The sequence below is a fragment of the Lagenorhynchus albirostris genome, chromosome 1, assembly GCF_949774975.1.
Source record: "Lagenorhynchus albirostris chromosome 1, mLagAlb1.1, whole genome shotgun sequence".
NCBI lineage: Eukaryota > Metazoa > Chordata > Mammalia > Artiodactyla > Delphinidae > Lagenorhynchus > Lagenorhynchus albirostris.
Genome location: NC_083095.1, coordinates 77,513,400 through 77,536,568, shown reverse-complemented (window position 1 = coordinate 77,536,568; position 23,169 = coordinate 77,513,400). Strand labels below are relative to the sequence as shown.

Sequence of the window (23,169 nt, the reverse complement as noted above, 5' to 3'; positions counted from 1 at the left end):
CAATTTTGTACTTTTTCTCAAAATTATTTTGTCTCTTCTAGGTCCTTTGCATTCCCATATAAATTTTAGGGTGAATTTGTCAATTTCTGTCAGAAAGTCTGCTAGGATTTTGATAGATGTTGCATTGGATCTATAGATCAGTTTCAGGAAATTTTTATCTTAATAATGAATCTTTCAATCCATAAACATAGAATGTCTGTCCATTTATTTATTCTTCTTGGATTCCTTTCAGCAAGATATTACAGTTTTCAGTGTATAAATCTTTCCCTTCTCTTGTAAAATTTATTCCTAAGTATTTATTTTTGACGCAACTACAAATGGAAATGATTTCTTAACTTCATTTCAGATCGTCCACTGCTGGTGTCTATAAATACTGGTATAGAGATTAATCATGTATCCTATGACTTAAATGAAATTTTTTATTCTACCAGGGATAATTTTTGGTGTGGATTCTTTAGAATTTTCTACATACAGGATCATGTCATCTGGGAATAAAAAGGTTTTTTTTTTCCTTTCCAATAAGAATGTCCTTTATTTCTATTTTATTTTATTTTGCATGATTGCACTGGATGGAACATCCACTGCAATGTGGAATAAAGCAGAGAGAACAGACATCCTTGTCTTGTTCCTGAACTAGTGGGAAAACATTTGGTCTTTGACCATTAAGTATGATGTTAACTACAGGGTTTTTGTAGATGCCCTTTATCAGGTTGAGGAAGTTCTCTTCTATTCCTAGTTTGCTAAGAGCTTTTTATCTTGAATGAGTGTTAGATTTTGTCAGGTTCTTTTTGTCTATTGAGATAATGATGTGGTTTCATCCTTTATTTATATAGCTTATTACATTACCTGCTTGAAGATGTAATTGAAGTCTATTATTGTTGAATCGTCTATTTCTCCCTCAATTCTGTCAATTTTTGCTTCACATATTTTGATCTCTGTTGTTGGGTGCTTTATGTTTATAATAGGCATATCTTCCCCCAAAATTGACTCTTATAATTATAAAACGTCTCCCTTTTTTTTTCTTCAGTTTTCCCCAAGTGTTTCTTTTCTCTGAAATTGAAGTATAGTTGGTTTACAATATTATATTAGTTTCAGGTGTACAGCATAGTGATTCAGTATTTTTGCAGATTACACTTCATTATAAGTTATCACAAGATAATGGCTATATTTCCCTGTGCTATACAATATACCCTTCTTGCTTAGGTATTTTATACATAATAGTTTGTCTGTTAATCCCATACCCCTATTTTGTTCCTCTCCACTTCCCTCTCCCCTTGGTTAACCACAAGTTTGTTTTCTGTATCTGTGAGTCTGTTTTGCATATACATTCATTTGTATTATCTTTTAGATTCCATATATAAGTGATATCATACAATATTTGTCTTTCTCTCTCTGACTTGTTTCATTCAGCATAATATTCTCAAGGTCCATCCACATTGGTGTAAATGGCAGAAGTTCATTCTTTTTTATGCCTGAGTCCCTGGGCTTTCCAACCCTCTGTGTAGCAATGCGCTGCCCCATCAAGCTACAGAAATGCCTACAAACCTCTTGTTTCATCCTCATTTCTTATCAGATGAAGAAACAAACACACTTTTCTCTAAACTGCCATGAGTATCTCTAGTAAATGCAAAATATTTCAAAAGAAAAAAAAAAGAGAGGGAGAGAGAAAAACAAACTCTGCAACTAGACCAGAAATATTGAGGAAAATGAATTCATTCTTCACTGAATCTAGAATTGGGGAGTCATTTCTGATTGGGTTTTTGTTCCCAAACCTTCACCTCATATCCACATGGGATTCTCTTCCTCACTGTCTCTGTGTCCAATAATGTCCCGGAGAGTCATTAATAACCACTTCCTGAGCACCTGCCATGGGCCAGAGGACACACTGCAGAGAAATACCTCCTGCCTGTAATTCACTCTTCTCTCATCATGTGCACTTGGCATTTTTATACAAAAATGGAATTATCGTTACCTCATAACCTGAGTGTTTTCAGGGCTTGTTCGTAAGCCTTTGCTTTAGGCCTAGATCACGATCTTTTCTTAGCATGTGTCCAGACTGATATATAAGCGAATCTGCTGTAAATGAAAGGACAGCTCATTAGAAATCGACCACCAAGGAAAAACCCTGATGTTATTTACACATGGAATCAGTTCCCATTCTGCTGGGACCACAGGTGCAGTTCCACGGGGGCTGGGTCCATTTCCCCCTTCCTCTTCTTAGCCTTGGCCTCTGAAAGGCTCACTGGTGTCCCCCTCTCAAGGAGATGGGAAAATGAAGGGTCGTTTTGTCATCTGTGGAGGTTTGTGGTCTCTCTGTGTTGAAAGGATTTAATTATAAGATTTGTTTGGAAAATTATGACAGAGGGAGTCAGATGGACACACATACAGGATGGGAGGAACACAACAGAGCAAGTGAGGGAGATGATGGTGATGTTGAGACAGAGAGGAAGGATGTTGAGAGATGGGACGCTAGGGGAGAGGCAGATAAACGGAGGAAGGGCGCACAGAGGAAGGAGAGAGAGATACAGAGAGCAAGGGAGACATCAACAAATGGGGTGGGGAAGCACACACACAGAACACATGAAGAGAAAAACACACGCAGAGGTATCACAAAGATGAATGGAGAGAGACAGAAGACAAAGATGTAGATGGGGGAAGAGACCTACTGATGAAGCCCCTTCCAGCCAATGCTTAACCTGTTCCTAGAACGTGTGATAGTCTAAAAGAGCTATGGGTTAATACGTTTATTATTTATAAACGTGTTTCCACTTAAAAAGGAAAAATGATGGCAGACAGCCAAGGGTCATTTCCCTTGATTTATGAAATGGCTTTAACATTGAATCAGAAGTCCTCTCCCTTTGCTCTGTTTGTCGGCAAACTACAATTTGTGGTCATCTGTACAGCAATTAGCCCAGGCAGCAGTCCGTGTGCCCAGAGTGGGGCAGGGAGGAGCCAGAACCTAGTGGACACTTGTCAGAGCCCTACTGGGGACCCACTGCCTGAGCCGCGTCCATATTTGTGGTTTTAGTGGAAACAGCCGCACAGCAGCCCCTGTCACCCTGCCGATAGAAGAGGTCCTGCAGACCTTACACGACTTGATCGCCTACTTCCAGCCCCCGGAGGAGGAGATGCAGCATGAGGACAGGCAGAACAAGCTCCGCTCACTCAAAAACAGACAGAATCTTTTCAAGGAAGAGGTAAGTCCAAAACGTTAGAAATTGAGATTCTCTTTGTGTCCAGAGCTAAAGTACCCCCAATGACTACAATTTAGCTTTGTCTCCATGCATGCACGTGTTTAAGAAAGAGACAGAGAACAAGAGAGAGAGGAAGCTGGAAAGAAAAGGATTCCCTGGAAGCCGCCCTTCCCTGTAGGCACCCCTGAGCACATTAGCAGTGAACATTGTCGTGCTTGTATGTTGGCACGTTCAAACCAGATTAATTTAAAGCCTCAGTGTCACCTATGTATCCAAAATTCATCTTCCATAAATCTCAGCTATGAGCGTATGGCATTGGCTGTGATCACCACATTTTGGAAGGTGTCAGAATTACCCTGGAAACTTGTTGGAAAAATACAGATGCCGAGGTTCCACCACATCAGAAATGCCTGAGGAGCTGGTTTGAGAGATACAGATGCTGCTATGTCTCAAGTCGAACTTGAGCCTCTAAGTCACTTGGGATGGGGCCCGGATATAGGGGAAATGCTAACTTGGGGCTCTAGGGACCCTGGCCCTAGTTCTGGCTCCATCCCTGGCTGTGTGTATCCTTAGTCAAGTCACATGCCTTTTCTGAACTTGGACGTGATGATTTGGCACTAATTTGAAGGCCATGGTCATATTCCTGCAGCCCCCCATTCCTGGGGACAGGGCTCGTCCCTTGGGCGTTTCCAAAGTTGATGGCATGGGAAGTAGACCCCGTCCCTACCCAGCTTTCTGATGTGAGCAGACTTTGGCTGGGGGAACATTCTGTGTGCCTTATAGTTCTGCTGAAACTACACTTAACACCTCCCTCCTGCTCTTTAAGAACAGCTGGGCACCGATATTTTTACTGGGTGGCATAGTATTGTAAATTAGCTGAGAAGTAGTTCAAAATCCTCTTTTAGTCTTATTGTCTGTAAATTCCACCTCTTTTCAAGGGGATGGGGAGATGTCTTGTGCACCTAAGAGAAAAATAGGTCCTATATCCAGGGCTGTTTCTGGGTGAGTCAGAATCATTTCACACCTGACACAGGGCAGGCTTCTGTGAGACTCATTCATGCTCCCCCTTCCTCAGTATGTCCTTGGATTGAGTTAAACACGTGGGGAGCAAACCCGTCAGAGGAGACTGCTGATACTCCCCAAATGGATGCTATTTAGGTCTCTGAGGCATAAAAATGCATGTTTTGTTTTGGGGAGGAAACAACAACATCCAGACCGGCACCATGAAGGTCTTTTTGCATGTTAGCGTCATCGGCTTTAAAAGGTGAACGATATTGGAGAGGAACGAACAAAAGGGATCCCATGATCTTAATCAAGTATTTTTTCTTTTTGCCCAACTCACCTTCACAGGGAATGTTGGCCCTTGTGTTAAACTGCATTGATCGCTTAAATATCTACAATAGCATAGCGCACTTCACAGGGATTGCCAGGGAGGAGAGTGGGATGGCCTGGAAGGAAATTCTGAACCTCCTCTACAAATTGCTGGGTAAGTACATACCCAGAGCCCTCTCCCTGGGAAGGTGGCCAAGGGTGGTCTGTAGGTATTTCCATGGGACGAGCTGAGGCTGTCATCCGGCCTCATTCTTCGGAAGCTTTTGTTAAATCATTTGATTCTAAGCCAGCCATTCATTCTGTTAACTGGTAGCGTATCGTACTTTCCAAACGGACAGCAAGATGTCAGCAAGTAGAAGCAAATAGCGATCAGTTTTGCCAAAACTACCTGTGAAACCCTTAACAGTCACACTCCCCGAACCTCAATGCTTCATCTTTAAAATGAGGGAGCAAGACGAAAATACGTTTCAGGTACCCTCCAGTTCTAGACCTTTGACACCTGCAGTTTGAGGATGTTTACCCTCGACTGTGTGCCCTTTCACTGTCCACCTGTTGAGCGTCATGATTCCTGCTGCTTTGGCCTGTTCCTTATTTCATTTTGGTGGAAAGAAAAAGGCAAAGAGCAGGGATGTTCCAGCATCCAGCCTTTCTTTTCACAATCGTGAGTGTATGGTGACCTTCCTGCTGTAACTGATGCCATCACATGGGCCCAGGCTGCAGGAGGAAGACAGCATCAGCCTCTGCAAGAAGGTGGCCACCAGTAATGGCTCAGCCATGGTAACATGGCAGTGTTTTAGTACTTCGCTGTGATGTAAATGCCCCATTGAGAGGAAGTCCATGGAAAGCTGAGCAGGCCAGATGGGAGGCCAGAGAAGTCAGGTTAGACTCATTCTCCATGTCAAGGGTCAGGCAGATTCGATTGCCGCTTTATTTAGTGACCTCATAAAGTCTCTTCCAACTCTAACATTTTGTAGTGATGTGGCTTGAACTCAGTAGTCATTATTACAATAATAGCTAACATTTGTTGAGTTCTGTATGCCAGGCAGTAGAGTATCTCTTTTTGATCCACAGAGCAACACTGTGAGGTGTAGGTACCAATTTATTGATGAAGAAACAGACGCTCAGAAATGCTCATAACTTATCTAAGGTCACACATGTTGTAAGTGATGGAACTGTTTTGAGCCCAGACAGCCTGACCCCAGAGCCTCGAGGTTAATCCCTTGCTAGGGCCAACCCGAAAAGTGCGGTAGGAGCTCAGACTGAATTCTGCCCTCCAGTGACCGTGGAGGTACAAAGCAGAGGTCCTGAGGAAGACATTTCCTTATCCAAGTACCTTACAAACATCTGTCAAACCCGCAGTCTTTGAAAGCCAACAGCGTGAAGAACGGGCTACTTGGGGGCCAGTCAACTTACGTGGACTTATTCCAGAGTTGCATCTACAGTACAGGCCTATGGAGGGAAGTTTACTTGGTCTAGATAGGTGGAAATCTAATGACAGCATATTCTCTCTCTCCCTTTACAGTATCACCTACCAGTGGTCCTCAGATAATGAACAAGCACCAGAATCAGCTGGAGGGCTGGTTAACACACAGATGTTGGGCCCCATCCCCAGAGTTTCTGGTTCAGTAGATCTGGGATAAGGCCAGAGAAATTGTGTTTTTAACAAGTTCTCAGGTGATACTGACATTCCTCTCCAGGGATACACTTTGGGAACCACTGTCCTGTACTGATGTGTTTTAGATATTTTAGAGTTTCATGTTTTGTTATGACTTGCCTATTAGTTTAACCAGCCTTTTCAGTTGTGTTCGTTTGCATGCCTTCCTTTAGCACTGAAGAATAGCAGGTCTCTAGCTCGATTTAAGAAAACATTAGAGGAAATTGAATTCTTAAGCCAGTAACCAAGCAGATATTATTTTCTTGCTTATCACTATCTGAAGTAATTTTATTAATTTGTGTGTATATTGTCTCTCTCTCCTGTTTCACGGAGGCAGGGAATCCGTTGTCGCATTCCCACTGCTTTATTCCCAGCAAGTAGACAGATGCCTGGTACACAGTAGAATCTCTGAAAATATTTGAGTGAATGGTAGATTTTTTACTCTCCAAAATGTAGAAACAGGATTGTATCAAAGGGCTTGGGAGGGGAAGAGTGTTACTCTATTCTTTTTAGTTGCTAAGCAGGTGGAGTATTGAACAGCACCCCAGGTTCTCAGGCCCATCACTGTGCCCTTTAACCTGCATGATCAAATGTGTTCTTGTTCACAGCTGCTCTCATTCGTGGAAACAGAAACAATTGCGCTCAATTCTCCAATAACCTTGATTGGCTAATCAGCAAATTGGACAGACTAGAATCTTCCTCAGGTAAGATGTGATAGGAAACATAACTGGAGAAGGTGGGGTTTTTCCATTTCTGTTAAAAAAAAGAAAACAAAGTTGAATCTCTGAACAATTCTTTTTTCCACTGGATTGCAAGCAATCCTCAATAATTACTTCAACGAAAAGAAATATAAAGTCCTAAATTTTCCTGGCACTCCTATAACTTTATTGAACAACTTTAACCCACGCTTCAAATATCTTTCCTTTTCTGCTTCATTTTTCACTTTTTGCCTTCATCTCCACCCTCTGGGTTCTTGACTCGCCCTCTCCCCACCCCAGGGTGCTGGTCCCCTTCTAAATGCTACTTGGACTGTTATTCTCTGGGTTTCTAAACCCTGTCTGGACGTAGTGCTCTCAACTCTTTGGTTAGAAGCAGGTCTGAAGGATGACCAAGAACTTAGAGGAAATCATAATCCTCATACCCCCTGAATCACCCTTAACATCCTATCTGGAGCCCTTCGTGGTGACTCCCAGAGAATTTGAGTAAAGAAGAGTGGTCATCGTTGCTAAGTGACCATGCCCTGAGGCTCTGCAGTTTGCTTCCTCAGAGATGAGAGAACGTGAAAGGTGTGCGCCCCCATCTGGGAAGCTAAAAGGTTTTTAATGCTCTTTTCATCGTCTAGAGATGGCAGGAGCTTGGACAGGCCAAGGCAAGGCTCCTCCAGGACCATCCACCTACATATGTCTTCTTCCAAAGCCTCTGTTTTCTTCAGTGCCTCCACCCAAGGGCCAGACTATATTTTAGGGTAATTTATGAAAACCTTGAAAGAAACAGAATCAAGAGGAATCTTCTCAATAGAACCAATAAAGATATTGGCCAACTACTTCCCATGCATTTCCACTCTGGTGTTAACCCTGTAGGTGCTAGGCTGCAAGGGCACCTGTTAGTTTTTCTTCAACCTTCACTTAATACAGAAAACCATCCAGTGGGCCCAGGAAAGGGCACAAAGCCAAATAGCCTTTATTTGTGAGCTTATAGTTTACTGACATACCAGTGCATCTAAAATAAAATTCTGGGATGATTCCTAGAAAAATTCTTATTCAAGGAACCCTCAGACTATTTTCTAAATTACTTGAATGGCCTTTAGAATTTATAGTAAACTAAGTATCCCATTTTCTATCTGTTTTTAAATTAAGTAGCGTTTGGTTTGATCAAATTAAGAATTCTCTTTTAAAGCTGCTTCTCCACACAGAAGGATCCTGGCTTTGTCCAGGAAGAGGGAGATGGGGTTGGTGATGAATAAACTCACTTCTGAATTACAGACTGGTTGACCTCAGGGGCTCCTGAAGTGAGCCATCCGAGGTGGCTGCATTTTTCTTCTGGCTGGAAGTATTTAATAGAGTCAAAGAAATGATGATACTCTGTTCACTCAGGATGGTCCTTTCACCCTCAGGTTTCTAATTATAGTCAGCTCTGCAGGTTATTTAATGTCCAAATGGTTTTTGTGGTATTCGCGTAGGTATCTTGGAAGTTTTGCACTGCATCCTGATTGAAAGCCCAGAAGCCTTAAACCTGATAGCGGAAGGCCACATCAAGTCAATCATCTCCCTGTTGGATAAGCATGGGCGAAATCACAAGGTGGGTATAGGAAGAACCCCAAACGGTGATTAACTTTACCTGGCTTTTCCCTTTCTGCCGCTTAACAAGTGTTCTGTGTTACTGAGAGGATGTTGACTACTCTCTTTCTTGGCTTTGATTTAAAATAATAATAATGATACTACCTTTGGAAACTGAGGTCCTGAAGGACCCTTCCTCCCTAGGAGCACACTCCGAGCCAGTCACGCTGGGTCTTGGGTGGTCCCCTCAGTTTCCACCAGCTTCCCGAGCCTGGCTCATCATTACCCCTTAACCCACAGCTGGCTGTGTGTGGGGTGCTCAAGCCCATACAAGGCCAGCTGCAGGATTCGCGCCCACCCTCGGGTCCAAGAGCCTTAGTAGTGAAACAGCTAATACCAAGCTTTGTAAAGAAGCTGTAGAAAAATCAGATTTAGAATAATGTAGAAAGTCTTGGCAACATGGCATGTTCTTAAATGAAATCAGACTTGCCATGAGTCAAACCAGGTGAAGTAAGTGGATCTGCGTGAACAAGCCGGAGAGGGCAAGCTGTGGGGCTCTCCCTCTGATACAAAACAGGTGTGTGACCTTGCGCCCCAGTCATTTCAGCCGTAAAACGGAGCTATCGCCAGCTCACTTATGAAGGTGGAATGCTATATCAAGTATTTCTGAGGTCTCTTAAAGTTCTAACATCTCCATTGTTATGACATTATATCTCTAAGCCACAATGATCTCGGGAAAGTCTATTAAAATATGTCTTATCCTGACCCTTCGACATCTGCCCCATATATGGGGGTTGCCGTGATGACTTGTTAGCGAGCAGGCAGGTACTCCGAGGCTGAGGGGGTGCATTTCAAGAGCAGATGGCATAATTGGATGTGAGGGATGGCCGCTGGGCTCATGTGGAGGGGAGAGAACCCAGCTTGGTCACTGGCCCTCTCTGCTCGCCATCAGATGGGGGCGCTGCACATCGGAGACGTGTCTCAGGTGGTCCAGGAGAACAAGACTCCGCAGCCCTGCTTGGATGACATGTATCGTCCTTAGGAAACAACAAAAAAGAGCTGTGGTCCTTAGCATCTGTGAAGTTGCCTGGCAAAGAACAAAAAGAAATATCTGGGGGCTGTCATTGCTTTCCCAAATGTGGTAAATCAAAAGCAGGCCTGAGGCCCCTGCTTCAGCCCAGCTTCGCTACGTTCCAACATGTTCCTTCCTGTCTGCAAGGTGTAATGAGGGTAATTGATGAGCACCCGAGTAACCTGTGGCCTGAGCCATGAGCTATGGGCACATGTCAAGAGGAGCCCTTAGACAGGATGCCCTCGTTTCGTCGCTCCCAGGGCTGCTTTACGGTCAGAGCACACTTAGTAAATAACCAGCTTTGCGATGGCTTCTTTCAGCTTTTCCAGAAACCGTCAAAACTGTATCTGTCTTCAAAACTTAGTTCAGATGCCACCCCCTCCATGAAGCTTTTTCTGAATCCCAGTTGGATATGATCTCCTCTCCTCAATCCTTGTACAACTGTGCACACTGTTACATGGTGTTTTCACTCTGCCTTTCCTTATATTACATGTATACTTCTCTCAGAGATTCAGTTCCTTTACAGCAGGGACCTTGTAAACCCCATAGTGCCCAGCTCATATGTTATACACGACAGGCATTTAATCCATGTTTGTTGAAGGTGTGATGAATGAATTAGAGGAATGGATGCGTAGAGCCAGAATCTACTCCTGTCTCATCTTGAATGATTGGCTGGTAGCTCACATATACGTACAAGTCTCATCTCATCCAACAGATGGCTATTAGTAGTAAGAAACACACTTACTATGTTGGTAGCACCAATGTTATTGGGTAAAAAGAACAATTACTGAAAATTATAACAGTTACCCTCTAATTTTTCCATGGAGTAAGCATGTAATAATAAAAGTAAACTATGCCCTTTTCACTTGTCCCCCCACAACCTACCTTACTCCAAACCTGCTCACTGTTATCACAGATTAATATGTTTTATTATCTTCTTTGTTTCACAAGGATTTGGAGCCACTGTGAGAAACATACATGGTAAAGTAGTAATATCATTGGTCCTGAGAAGGTATAAATCAGACTTGAAAAGTTAACCTGGGGTGGGGATTTGGGGCAGGAGGGGGCGGTGCAGAAGAGAGCACAGGGAAGCAAACCATTAACTCCCACAGACCTGCTACAGTAGCTCCATAAAATCACCTCCGAGTTCCCAGGCAGCCAATGTAGACGCGTTCCCAACCACCCAGTTCGCGCATCCACAGCGAGAACAGAATCTGTTCCTCAGGGGCAGCAAAGCACTCATTTCTCAAATATACAACTTGACCAAAAATTCACAGAATTAAGTACATTTTGCATTTTTTTAAATTGTTTTTATAGATAAGTCTGAGGACAAAACTGCAACAGCCAAATGATATGTCCATGGATGTACAATACCTAGTTCTTACCTTTAAAGCAGAATTCCCCCAGGAGCCTGTGTCTGGGGTAGTGACTAATGGAGATTAAAAGCACAAGAGAGGATCTTAGATGAAATGTGGTGTCTTTGATGAAAATGATTACAACTAAGTAGCAAATGAATCCACAAAGTGGGCCAGGGAAATTCTCAAGTTGGGCCAGTGTACAGATTAGAGGAGCCTGATGCCTAAGACAGACAACCCCAAATTCTCACAGTGAAGTCATTGTCTGAGGCCGGCCAGTGGGAGGGCTCCGTGCTGTGTGGTCGTTCAGAAACACAGGCTCCTTCCACTGTCCCCCAGGACAGGAAACACAGGCTCCTTCCACTGTCCCCCAGGACAGGACGTCACAGACTGTCATGTGCTTATGAATCTCTTGGGAATCGTGATAAAATGAAGGCTCTGATCTGGTAAGTCCGGGGGTAGGTCTGAGCATCTGTACTTCTGGCAAGCTCCTAGGTGAGGCCAGCGCTGCTGGATCCCAATAAGGAGACCCCTGGGATTTGTAATCCTTCCTTGGATCTCCACATCCAGCTGGAAAGAGAGAGGGAGGGTAGGGGCTAGGCCTGAAAGCAGTGTACATCACATCCACCACTTTCCACTGGGCAGAACTCAGTCACATGACCCCACAGAACTGCAAGGAAGGCTGGGAAATGTAGCCTCTCTGCTCAGGACAAGAAGGCAGAGTCTGGTGACCACCGGGCAGTACCTGCCACAGCCAGCCACTCATCCCAGAGGTCACTGGGATGCTCCCTCTCTGTCAGAAAGTACAGATGACCCCTAGCACTGTGTGCATGTCCCCCACGTGGACTGGCCCATCTATACTCCCTTCACTTTTTTAAAAATTTTATTGGAGTATAGTTGATCAACAATGTTGTGTTAGTTTCAGGTGTACAGAAAGTGATTCAGTTACACGTATACGCATATTCATTCTTTTTCAGTTTCTTTTCCCATGTAGGTTATTACAGTATATTGGATGGAGTTCCCTGTGCTGTGCAGTAGGTCCTTGTTGGTTATCTATTTTTTATATAGTAGTGTGTAGGTGTTAATCCCAAGCTCCTAATTTATCCCCTTCTCCGCGTTTCCCCTTTGGTAACCATAAATTCGTGTTTGAAATCTGTGAGTCTGTTTCTGTCTTGTAAATAAGTTCATTTATATCATTTTTAAAAAATCAGTTTTCACATATGAGTCATATCATATGATATTTGTCTTTCTCTGTCTGACTTACTTCACTTAGTAAGTCATCTCTGTGTCCATCCATGTTGCTGCAAATGACGTTATTTCATTCTTTTTTATGGCTGAGTAATATTCCATTGTATATACGTATCACATCTTCTTATCCATTCCTCTGTCGATGGACATTTAGGTTGCTTCCATGTCCTGGCTATTGTAAACAACACTGCAGTGGACATTGGGGTGCATGTATCTTTTTGAATTATGGTTTTCTGCAGGTATATGCCCAGGAGTGGAATTGCCGGCACCCTTCACTTTTAAAAGAACCCATTTAAACTTTTTCAGAAAAGGGAGTTTGCCCCTATTTCCCATTTTATCCAAAGAAATGCCTTCTAAAACAAAGCCTGAACGATGTCAGCACATTCTTTATGGCATCATTTATTTGTACGCGACATACTACTCCCTTAGTCTGTGTGCTTTTCACCGAGGCTTTTTTCTTCTCACTGTTCCTATTGTATGTGGATTAAGCTCTGCTTTTCTTCCGGCTGTGACAGCAAGGCTCCTACAGCTGTCACTCCAAGGCAAAACAGATGAAAATGTGTGATAGGCTGGATGATAAGTATTTAATTTCCTGGCCATCTATGGCTCTTTTCTTAGAGTGGGAAATTATCCTCTGGATTTCCAGTGCCACAGTCAATATGTTTCACGGAGTGGTAATGGTGAGAATCCTCCGTAAAACTGCCTTCGGGGTTCTTTTCTGCTTGTCCTGTAATTGTACTTTGTATTTATCTGGAATGAAATTGACATGCAGGGAGTCAGGTAGAAAATTAGTTTGTGAGAATTACGGATACAAATGCCATCAACAACCTGAAGCCATCCAACCCCACCAAGCATTGAGTCTTCGGTGGTCACTTTGTGAGACTGAACTGCGGCTGCCCCCTCCCTGTCAGCCCAGCCTGCCATAGTCCTGGCCGTTATTTATCCCCTGCTGTTTGCACAGTCCGGGGAGAGGGAGGAGAGTGCCTGGCCCAGCAGCTTGCTCTGCCACGATAGGAACACAAAATCTGTATGAATGAGGACGCAGCACAAGGAGGCGGGGCAGACAGGCCAGCACGTGGCGGAAGCGGCCAGAGGCTGTTCCCACTTCCCAGGTGGCTGGAGAACGATGTGGATTAGGGACAGCGCAGGACGGGTCTGGTAGATTCAGGGGCCGCCTGGTTTGCTTGCTCATGTGGTTTGCTCTCACTCTAAGGGGGAGAAACGGTAGGTGAAATGTTTCTGAATCGGGATTTCTAGGAATATAAGGGTATCTTAGTGAACTTTGATAATATCACAGCAAGAGACCCAAGACTCGGAATCTGTCCTGCTCTCCTCTCTACCCCACCCACGTGAGTCCCAAGCCTGCTCTGAGCAAGGGACTGTAGCCAAATGGGAATCGCGGTGTGTTCCAGGAAGCACTGTATGAATGCCCACTGATCTTCTGCAGAGGGCCCCCAGGGCCAGGCAGGAGCACAGGTGTCAGCTTGAGGCCCACGGAGGGCCTTCTAGCACCTACCCTGAGAGGAAGTTGTGCCTGGGTTTTGTGCCCTGGATGACTCACCTCTCCCTAGTCCTGGCCCTGGCTGGGATATTAACCTAGACAGGCTGTCTTCAGAGCTCAGACTCTTAGCCACTTTAACAGAACAGTGACCACAGGTGCCATGCCTAGTTTGGAGGGATGGGGCGCAAGACTAGGGCAGAGCAGTTAGAAAGAAGCCCAGCCTCATTTTCCCGAGGGGCAGCAGGCTCCCGGGCCTCCCTCACTCATGCCTGGTGAGACAGGTGCAGCTTTCTTGACTCTAAACAGGTCCTCGCACCTGTCACCTGGCCCCCCCCTTCACGAGACCTGCTTCCTTCGTGTGCTGTGGCCATCAGGTCCTGCCTGCTGTGCCCTCCCAGGGGTCCTAAGGTCTGGCGGCGTGTGTCCTGCTGCAGGTTCTGGATGTGCTGTGTTCCCTCTGTCTCTGCAATGGGGTCGCAGTGAGAGCCAACCAGAATCTGATCTGTGACAACTTGCTGCCCCAGAGAAACCTGCTCCTGCAGACACGGCTCATTAACGATGTGACAAGGTAAGGCCACCACCGTCATTCCAAATGCCCATCTTGTCCCCAGAAAGGAAAGGAAGAGGGCTGATCTCAACTCCAAAGCCACCTGCCCATCATTTCTGTGCTGATGCAGCCGCGTAAGACGAGACCAGTCAAATGTGTACTTTTTCAGGGCCTTGTACTCCAATCCCTTCAGCTGAGTTTCTCAAACTTCTCCTGTAAAGCAGCCAAAGGTAGAGTAAATATACCATCTGAGGGCTAAAGAATTTGGCCTTGAGAGAGGGGTCTACCACGTTTTATATTAAACATTAACGCATCTCTTATACCTTCTTCCTAACGTATTTATTTTTATTTTGCTGTACCAACACTTTTTTCTAAAAATCTTTTAATAGTGGATGTCCCATGTTGAGACCATGACTTCTTGTGTTCTCTGGCACATGGCCGTTTACCCCAGGGCCATCTGTGAAGGCCAGGATGAAGTTCACGGGCCCATGCAGAACCCTGGCCTGCTGGTGCATACATGCGGCCACATGGGAGTCATGAACTCACTGGGCCTGGACTAGGGACCAACTTCAGCAACTTTCCACCTAGACCCGCTCTCTACCCTGCAACGTGAGAAAAGAACCTCCGCTCAGAAGTGTAGAGCAGGCTCTGGACTGCAGGCATCACACAGACTTTCTGCTGCGTACCAGTCTCGTTTTTCCCCTGTGAACCCAAAACTGACATAGCCCCAGCCCAGGCCAGTGGACCTCTAAGAGTGGGATTCCAACCAGGACAACTCCAAGTAGTTCGTGCCAAGCTTTTTAACCATTTCTGCTGGATACATTAAAACCTCTATCCCTTAACAAAGTTGCCTAATAGTGATGTCTCCACACACCCCCTCCACCTTTTTTGTCATCAAGCTTGAATTTGTTTTTAGCTTTATTGAGGTATAATTGACAAACAGGAGTGTAAGATATTTAAAATATACGATGTGATGGTTTGGTACACATATACATTGTGAAAGGATTCTCCCCATCGAGTTAATTAACACATCCAGCACCTCACACATTTACCTTTTTTTTTTTTTTTAATGAGAACGTGTGAGTTCTACTCTCTTAGTGAATTTCAACTATACAATACAGTGTTATCAACTATAGTCACCATGTTAAATCCTCAGACTTTATTCATCTTATAAGTGAACGTTTGTGCCCTTTTACCAATCTCTCCCTGTCCCCCCAACCCTACCCTTGCTCTCTGGAAACCACTTTTCTGCTCTTTCTAGGAGTTGGACTTTTTTTTTTTTTTTTTAGATTCCACAGGTAATTGATACCATGCAGTATTTCTATTTCTCTGTCTGGATTATTTCTAATAGTGACTTCTTAATGCTTTCAAGAGGCCATTGTTATTAATAAGGCCTAGGGGGGAAAGCTGATGCTATGAAAATGGTTTGGGGGTCCTTAAACCAATTTACCAGAAGATGGAACTTGAGTAAGTCAGTTCTTTCACTTAGAGAAGGAAACAAGGGTCTGTAATCATACAACTCTGTATGATGTGTTCATCATCTTTACCTGTGGATGGCACTCAGTAAATGTTGGTTGCCTTGAATAGAATATTTGAAGAGATATCCTTTATATTTTATAAGGGAATTAATGTTGTCCTGACACCTCCCACTAAGAACTTGATCCAGTGTTGGAGGCTCGAAGCTTTTTGTACTTTAGAACAAGATAAAAATCACAAAATTGCTCTTGCCCTTGGTTTAATTGGGCCGATGCCTCCTATGGTCTCGTTCAATTTGCTTTTTTACTTCTTAAGAGTCTGTAGATGCCACCTGTCCCATGTTTAATTTCAGTATCCGGCCAAACATCTTCCTGGGAGTCGCTGAGGGCTCAGCACAGTACAAGAAGTGGTACTTCGAGCTAATCATCGACCAGGTGGACCCCTTCCTCACAGCAGAGCCCACACACCTGCGGGTGGGCTGGGCCTCTTCCTCAGGCTATGCCCCATACCCCGGAGGCGGAGAAGGATGGGGGGGCAACGGTGTTGGTGATGACCTGTACTCCTATGGCTTTGATGGACTTCACCTTTGGTCAGGTGAGCACCTTGCCAAAGCTTTGGCCCCTTATCTCTTCCTGAGGATGACTGATGCTCAAATTGTTCAAACTGAGATGGTCACTTCTTGTTGAAATGATACAGACTCAAGTCTCAACTAATTAGGTGGTTAAGCAGGAAGAGCATCACATCTGAAATGAGACTGTCCTGCATTTAAACCATGAATCTAGCACTTCAGCTGCATGGTCTAGTACAGATTACTTAACTTTTCTCAAGCTCAGCGTCTGCTTCTGTACAATCCTAATTGCATAGACTTGTCAAGATTATATGGGTAAACAGGGAAGGAGAAAAAGACTGAGCATTTACTTACTGGGCAGTAGGCTACATATCTTTTGTACATTTTTTCTCTCATTCTTACAGTGACACCCTAAGGTGGATAATATTGATCTCATGTTACAGACATGGAAACTGAGTACAAAGATGTTTAATTAACTTACTCCCAATCACGCTGGGACGGATCCACATCTGACTACAAGTCCGTCATTCTGTCGATGCAACATATTGCTTCATGATACACTTTGTAAGGTGTCTGGGTCTGTGCCTGACACACAGTAGATGCTAATCTCTTAAAGGAATTCAAAGCTTCCTTTTTTTATATAGACATTGATGCCTTCCCCAAAGCATGTCCATGGCCTGTGCCTGTGGACGAATGGGTTGGCTTCTGCCTGGGTGAAAATGGAAAACTAACCCTCAGGCTTTCACCCACAGCAGAAGCTCTACTCCCCCCATCTGTTGTCCACAGTGTGTCTTATCTGTACCTTTTGTAAAACTGCAACTGGAGACACTGTGTCCCTTATAGAAATTCCTTAGGTAAGCGTTGTGCTGCATGCCTCTTACATAAGGAACCAGGACACACATTTCTCCTTAAATCCAGTACCAGGGAAAAGTTTGTCTCCACAGGACAAAACCATGTATTTTCTTTTGTATCTGAGAACTACATTATCCATCATGTTTTCCTTCTTCCCTTAGCTTCCAGCTAAAACCAGTAGCTCAGGTCCTGGTCACATGTTTCTTATAGTTGGTCTTTACTTTCAATTGATCAGTATGGGTTTTTTTTGTAATTTTGTGCTGTTTTATATTCAGTATAAACATTTTTTAACTTTTAGGAATGGTGTAAACGTATTTATTTAGGTACTTCTTTATCTGGGATCATTTATGGGAAGAAATCGTCTGTGTCTGTTTTTGTGTGTCCCAGGGGACAGTGTGGTACAGACAAAAGTGGGTACAAAAGGGCAGGATGATGGATTAGAGGGAAATGGCAGTCTTGTTCTCATATCCTCCCAGCTTAACCTTCCCTGGTTCCATTTTCATGGGGGGTGGGGATGGATCTTCTCCTCTTGGTTCTCAGAGCCCCATCGTAGAGCCACTGTTTCGTGGTGATACGGTCATAGTAGCCTTTAGCCTAGATTATCATCAGATGGCATAAGGCTCTCAGGAAGTTGTCTCCGGGGAAGTGATTTGAAAAGAAGGAGTCCTTATGCTCACACACATCTACAGCTCCTGAGTTTGATAAAATTGAATCTGTGGGGGAATGAGTGGGATTGAGGTGAGAAAATCATTACCTCCTGCCTGCTGGTTGCCACTCAGCTCCTGCCCTGTCCTCACTATGAGCCAAGCATATTCTCTGGATCCCAGGCTGCACCTAACAAGAACTCTGGATTGGTTAAGGAAATACGAAGTCACCAAGACCCTTGGATGAAGCAAAATGGCCCCTAGTTTCAAAGAGAAACTAACCATTCTCAAAGGAAAACACTTACTCCATCTTTTCTAGATTTCGCAGCCCTCCGTGCCCCTCCATGGCATATCCCTTTGTAAAGTCTGCAGAATAAATACATCAGTGAGTCAGGAGACAGACGACCCACTCGTTGTGCATCAAGAAAGGGCTGCTGTCAGTGCATTTCAGGACGTGGACATCCATCCAATTGTGTATTGTTCCAGGAGTGGACGGTGCCCAGGAGTGTACAGTGTTCCCTTCTTTCCTCTTGTCCGCTCAAGACCAGGAAGCCAGATGTGCTGAGCCCACACAGTCATTACTAGCAAGGGCTCATCTGATTGGAAATACAGGGGAAGGGGGCTTGGGATTCAGTTTTTCAAAAGTTGACTGTGGCTCTCTGAACATTATTCACATAGTAATATAACTCCATATAGGTGCATTTGGGGGACCTCACCCCTCAGCCTTCAGCATCTGGTGAGATGTAGAGAAACCAGCATCTACAAAATTGGCACCTTTCATGCTCACTAAAACACAAAGCTTCCTTGGGTTTGGGCATCATTCTGAATTCTCCAAGCAGCACACAGGGAACATATATATCTAGCAGAAGGCACGACAGATGGATATGTCATCGTGTGCTCCAGCAGAAGATATAAGGTTTCTGTTAATGGCTTCTACCAGGACAGCAGTGAATTCTGGACTATCTGATGAAAGGGTAATTGTCTGATGTAGAAATGAAGTGAAGTGATGCTCTAACTTACTACAGGAGGGAATGGAGGGTGGCTAGGGAGAGAGAGTGGAAACTGGTCTGACAATTTTTCTTCTTTTCCTTGAGATGTAAATGCCCAGGTCCATTACCTTTATTATTTATTTATTTATTTATTATTTACAGTGTTGTGTTAGTTTCAGGTGTACAGCAAGGTGAATCAATTATACATATACATATATCCACTCTTTTTTTTTTTAAGATTCTTTTTCCATATAGACCATTACAGAGTATTGAGTAGAGTTCCCTGTGCTATACAGAAGGTCCTTATTAGTTATCTATTTTATGTATAGTAGTGTGTATATGTCAATCCCAATCTCCCAATTTATTCCTCCCCCCCTTATCCCCTGGTAACCATAAATTTGTTTTCTACATCTGTGACTCTACTTCTGTTTTGTAAATAAGTTCATTTATACCCATTTTTGTAGATTCCACATATAAGTGTTATCATATGATATTTGTCTCTCTCTGTCTGACTTACTTCACTCAGTATGACAGTCTCTAGAAATGGGAGAAAATATTTGCAAACAAAGCAACAGACAAGGGGTTAATCTCCAAAGTATACAAAAAACTCATGCAGCTCAATATCAAAACAAACAACCCAATCAAAACATGGGTGGAAGATCTAAATAGACATTTCTCCAAAGAAGGCATACAGGTGGCCAAAAAGCACATGAAAAAATGTTCAACATCACTAATTATTAGAGAAATGCAAGTCAAAATTACAATGAGGTATCACCTCACATGGGTCAGAATGGCCATCATGAAAAAATCTACAAACAATAAATGCTGGAGAGGGTGTGGAGAGAAGGGAACCCACCTGCACTGTTGGTGGGAATGTAAATTGATACAGCCACTGTGGAGAACAGTATGGAGGTTCCTTAAAAAACTAAAAATAGAACTACCATATGACCCAGCAATCCCACTCCTGGGCATATACTTGGAGAAACCATAATTTGAACAGATACATGCACCCCAGTGTTCACTGAAGCACTATTTACAATAGCCAGGACGTGGAAGCAACCTAAATGTCCATCAACAGGAATGGATAAAGAAGATGTGGTACATATATACAATGGAATATTACTCAGCCATTAAAAAGAACAAAATAATGCCATTTGCAGGAACATGGATGATCCGTTACCTTTAAACTTATCTATGTGCACAAATTAAGCCACTGCCTTGAGCTGGTCATTAACTACTTATTAAAGCACAGAGGATGTTGCCAAAGTTGGAAAGAATGGCAGAGCCCTTAACACTTTGTCAGTAGAGAAATTCAAGAAGGAACAGCATGGCTTTGGAGGTATGCCTGGGTTTGAATCCCAGCTCTTCACTTATTTGGGTTTTTTAACCAGGCAAAAAGACTTGGTTTCAGAGACTTGGTTTCCTCAGATGAAATGAAGATGATACAAGGCTCTTAGGAAATTTAAATGAAATGAGGGATGTGGATTTTTTGACACACACTAGATGCAAAGTAAATATGATTTCCCTTCCTTCAGTGTCTATGAAGTCAACCATCATCATAAGGACCAAGTCCAGAGTTTCTCACTCAAGATCATGAGATGAGCCCCATCCTGAGGGGGAAAAGATCCCAGGTTCCATGCTGAATGGGAAAGGAAGTTTTAAAGTGACATCCTGGGAATATGAACGAGCTTTTTCTCTGGGTAGGGGGAGGGCAGCCTTAATCGGTCTTTTTAGCCACCAGAGCCTATGAAGTCACTTTCAAGCACAGCTGTACAAATATCCCCCATCTCAGCCCTGCCCAGCCCTCCCTACAGACTCCTGAGTCAGCCCAGCCACTGTGATTCTCCTTTCGGAGGAATGGCTCTTTTCTTATCATCATTTTCTCCCTCCTGATGTAGCCTTTACATACGTAGCCTCTCAGAACTGCAGTCGGGGGTGAATTTGGCTCAGGGCAGCCTATATAGTACGTCACTGGTTAGGGAGCAATTTCACAGGAGGAAATCACACCTACCCTTCCCTTTTTGCAACTTTTTCCCTTGCAAAATTGGAATAAGCAAAGGAATTCACCTTCCCAAGAGATAAGTGATACAGAAAGTAAATGAATGGAATGAAATTGTATTTCCTGATTTCTTAGAACTTCTGGCTCATGAGGAAAAATTAGCTCTACAGTCAAACTTGGATGAGAGGGTCTTTACGTGTCTCCCTACTAAGATGAGCTCCAGGGTATTGTTTCATCTATCAAAACACACCCTACTGTGACTTGGACTTTTCCAACCCTAGCGCTGTGTGGAGAGGGGTCAAGGAGTAGCTGTAGAACACCAGCATTTTTATGTATTTGGATCTTCTCGCTTTCCAGTTGCCTGAATATTTGTGTTTACGTTATAATGCCAAACTCTGCGGTGCGTGGGGTGATGGAAATGCTGAGCGTCAGTGTTTCCAATTGTCTACATTACTCATCAGGAGAGATGAAATCCCTCAGTATTACACCCTTGGGTTCATTAGAAGATGTACGGCATATGATAAAGTGGCTTTTCCCTTTATCTTAAAAATGCTAGGCTTGGAACAGCCTTTCCAAGCTTCCTGGGACCTTCAGGTGGTCCTGAGCCTCTAAGTCAGGGGAGGTTTCTTCAGACTAGCAGAAGAAACTAGTAGCAGAGGCCACAAGACTTCCCAGACTGTCTCAGGAGGTGGTCCGATGATTACTCAGAGTTCCTAATATCTGGAAAAGCAGTTGAGGCGATTTAGAAAAACTGTGACATATTTACTTTTCCTTTCTACAGCATCACATTTCTATTGGTTGTGCTAAAAGCGTCAAATACATCGTACATGTATTTGAAAGTGACAGTTTTTGAGCACAGTCTTTCAATAAAGGGATTTATTGGTTTCAGTAACTCAATTTTCAAATCACTTTCCTAGACTCAGCCCTCAATGCTATGATTCTCCATATTGTTATTTTTACCTAATATTATAAAGGACATACTATCCCTACAATGTTCGGGTAAGCTTATCTACTGTTAGCCTAGTTGTAAAAGTCTGGTTGTCTGGAGTTATAAAAGCTATAGTAATAGCATTTATTGTGGTTTGCAATGTGTCAGGCTCTTCCAGTTACTCTCTATGGAATAGTTTATTCAAAACTCACAATAGGGCTTCCCTGGTGGCGCAGTGGTTGAGAGCCCGCCTGCCGATGCAGGGGACACGGGTTCGTGCCCCGGGTCCGGGAAGATCCCGCGTGCCGCGGAGCGGCTGGGCCCGTGAGCCATGGCCGCTGAACCTATGCGTCCAGAGCCTGTGCTCCGCAACGGGAGAGGCCACAACAGTGAGAGGCCTGCGTCCTGCAAAAAAAAAAAAAGGCTCAGACTATGATTTTGATTTGCCTATGATGCTCTTGGCAAATGTTCCAGCAGCAACTTCTACTAGAACACGGGAGTTAAAAGACAGTGTCCTTCACCACAAGGACATAACTTCTCGTCCTGGTGGTGGTTTTCAAATGAGAGAGCAGACTGGACAGGAGAGATACTCCCAGCCATCCTTCCTCAGTAAGGCTCTTGGTGCTACGGCATATTGAAGGCTAAGTGACGCTCAGAACTCAGTCTCAGGTGGCATCAAAGCAGTGCCGTATGAAGAGCATCCCCCATGAAGGGTGCGCTTCATCTTTACTGGCTGAGGCTCAGCCTGGCACAAAAACCAACAGTGAATTGTGAGAGGGTGGGACGAGAGGGCCCTGGAGTCACAATTCAACCCTGTCAGTCTTGTCCTAGTTGATGTGGATCTCAGAAAGCTAAAGGTCCTTCTCATTTGTATTTTTATCCAGTAAGGATCTCGATACTTTTAAAGGTAGTTGTCCAACCCAGCATTTCGAGAATTTCCTGGTTCTCCCAAATTCATGGAAATCTCTCAGGATTGGTGCAAATGACTCCAGTGATATTTTCCAGAAGTTAAACTAATTGAGAAAGAAATAGTTGAAGCAGGAAGGATTGGTTGTTACTGGGAAAACAAGAAGTCTTAAGAATGAGACAATTATGGCAAAGTTTGCTGAGTTTTAATACCAATTACAGACTTGAATATGATAAGGAGGGAAAGATTCTGGGACCCTGGGATATCTAAACTCCATAAAAGGAGCTGAGAGGACTCAGTCTTGTCAAATGGAGACATTGGAAAGGTATCAAACCTACACACTCATCAAGTTTGCTCAGATTTGTTTTGTTTTAAATAGTGTTGACTGTAGGTCCTACAATGAGGAAGTTGTTCTTCATCCTCAATGATGAAACAAGGTATAAAGTTGTAAAAACAGAGTCTGAGGCCATCCCAGGCTAATCTGCCAATATGCATCGAATATATTAGGTGCTGTTGCCCCGTGGCAGTGCCGGTGGTCCAAGTTCTACATCCTTTATTCCCCTATCACCCCTCATGAGGCTCCCATAAAGCCCCACGTTCCAGCCTCACCGAACTCTAGCCATTCTG

At 43.9% G+C, this 23,169-nt stretch overlaps 1 protein-coding gene across 1 annotated transcript in view; it reads left to right on the top strand.

Annotated features, from left to right (window-relative positions):
• Nucleotides 1-23,169, top strand: part of RYR3 (ryanodine receptor 3) — a 563,044-nt gene that overhangs the window by 293,699 nt on the left and 246,176 nt on the right. Inside the window, 6 exon segments of the mRNA XM_060146948.1 lie at nt 3,029-3,197; nt 4,545-4,680; nt 6,789-6,884; nt 8,360-8,478; nt 14,067-14,200; nt 16,008-16,249. Coding sequence (XP_060002931.1) covers nt 3,029-3,197; nt 4,545-4,680; nt 6,789-6,884; nt 8,360-8,478; nt 14,067-14,200; nt 16,008-16,249 — 896 coding nt within the window.